Below are 1,667 nucleotides of genomic sequence, written 5' to 3'. Positions count from 1 at the left end.
TATATGCTAGTGAATGTGCTTCTTTACTAGTTATATGTTCGCTCTTTGTACTAATCTTTTTGTTGAAGGAAAAATGTTTATTTGGTTATGCACATACAAAAACTTGTATAATGGTTTTATCGTTATTACAGTACTATGCTAGTTCACAGTATTGTTGATGCAAGTGCAGGATCTGAGGCCTTCAGTTTCTGAGAGTTTATTTCAAATAAAATCAATAATGACGAGTCATGAGAAGTTACAGTCTTGCTTGAGGAACAAAGTTAGAGAGCTCGACGATGAGAAGGTATGATATTTCTACTTTTGGATATTTGAAAAAAATTGCTCACTTCTGCATAACTGAAGTTTGTCCACATTTCTTGTTGAAATATAGCTTCTTCTTTTCAATCAAGCTTCAGATCTTCGGAGCCAGATAGAAGAATTAAGTTTAAAGGTTCAAACTTCTGTGAGTGCATTTGCTGTAAGTTACCTTACCTTCTTTTGCATGTTTCTTGTCAGCTTAGTCCAATTTTGATACTATCAAATTTTTATTATTTTATTTTTTTTGTAGGAGCTTAGCACGGAACATGAAATGCAAACTTCTGATTTCCTTTCTCAAATTCGAATTCTCCAAGAGGAAATTTTATCGTTATCATCTTGTTCCTTGGCTAAGGAAAAGGAAAGTTTGCGGAAAGATTTGGAGAAAACAAAAGCAAAGTTGAAAGATATAGAATTCAAACTCAAGAATGCTGTTTAGGAGAAACAAAGCTGGAGGTCTTATACCTTTCATATTTTGTTTTTTATTTTGTGTTTCATTTGGATCTCACTGTCATAAATGCATTTTACCAATACCGGGGCGAAAAGGCATGTGCTGAGAGAGAAGTTAAACACTTGTTCGGCCAGAAGGCCGTGCTTGAACGTGATATGAGCAAACTGTAAGGATTCTTTAATTAAAAATGGGCTTGTATGGGTAAATAATTGTGTGTTAAATTATAGGATATCGAATTCGGTCGAGCCCGATTAAAGTGATCTAATAAGGTTTCGGTTTTGGGCTTTAATGTATCCAATTAAAGTATGGGTTTACATATGTGTAGAGACCGGGCCCAAATCCTAATTCTATGATGGACCGAATTAGGTCAAAGGGCATTCCCATATAAATAGGTTATGGTCCCCAGATCACACGAAACGAAACGAATTATTCATTCTCTACTGCATCCCATCACAGAGAGGAAAAGAAGACTGTGTGTAGATTTGGAAGATCATACCGCATAATCTATATTGCATTAACCATGTCAGATTCAGGTATGCTTCCGCTTTAATTATTATATCTCTTGATGATTTAACATGAAAGATCCGGTATTTTAAAGTATTAAATTACCCAACAAGTGGTATCAGAGCCTCTTCATGTTGAATCATTGAGAATCAAAGATTTTAATTTGGTTCTTGCAATACATTTTGAAATTTTCAGATTTAACAATTTTTGGTTATATATTTTGTTAAATTTGAAAATTTTTTGCGGTATAATTTTATTATTTTCGTATGGATTTATTCAGTTTAAAAAAAAAAATTCAGATTTGAAATTTGGAATTTTTATAGTTTCGGATTAAGATTTAATTAAAATAAAAAAAAAATTCCGGCAGCGAAGTGGCGCCGCTCCGGCGAGCTGTGCGCCGCTGCCTACGCAGCGCTGC

General features: G+C 34.1%; 1 protein-coding gene across 2 annotated transcripts in view; it reads left to right on the top strand.

Annotated features, from left to right (window-relative positions):
• Window positions 1-6: 6 nt before the first annotated feature.
• The window catches only part of LOC111399567 (kinesin-like protein KIN-7O), a 15,462-nt gene continuing 13,801 nt past the window's right edge, over window positions 7-1,667 (top strand). For both annotated transcript variants that reach the window (XM_023026961.1, XM_023026960.1), the window contains exons 1-3: window positions 7-283; window positions 371-457; window positions 548-750. In XM_023026961.1, coding sequence (XP_022882729.1) covers window positions 723-750 — 28 coding nt within the window. In that variant the 5' untranslated portion in view covers window positions 7-283; window positions 371-457; window positions 548-722. The remainder of the gene's footprint in view (window positions 284-370; window positions 458-547; window positions 751-1,667) is intronic.

This window comes from Olea europaea, chromosome 9 (genome assembly GCF_002742605.1).
Source record: "Olea europaea var. sylvestris chromosome 9, O_europaea_v1, whole genome shotgun sequence".
Classification (NCBI taxonomy): Eukaryota; Viridiplantae; Streptophyta; class Magnoliopsida; order Lamiales; family Oleaceae; genus Olea; species Olea europaea.
This window is presented reverse-complemented; position numbering and strand designations above follow the sequence as displayed.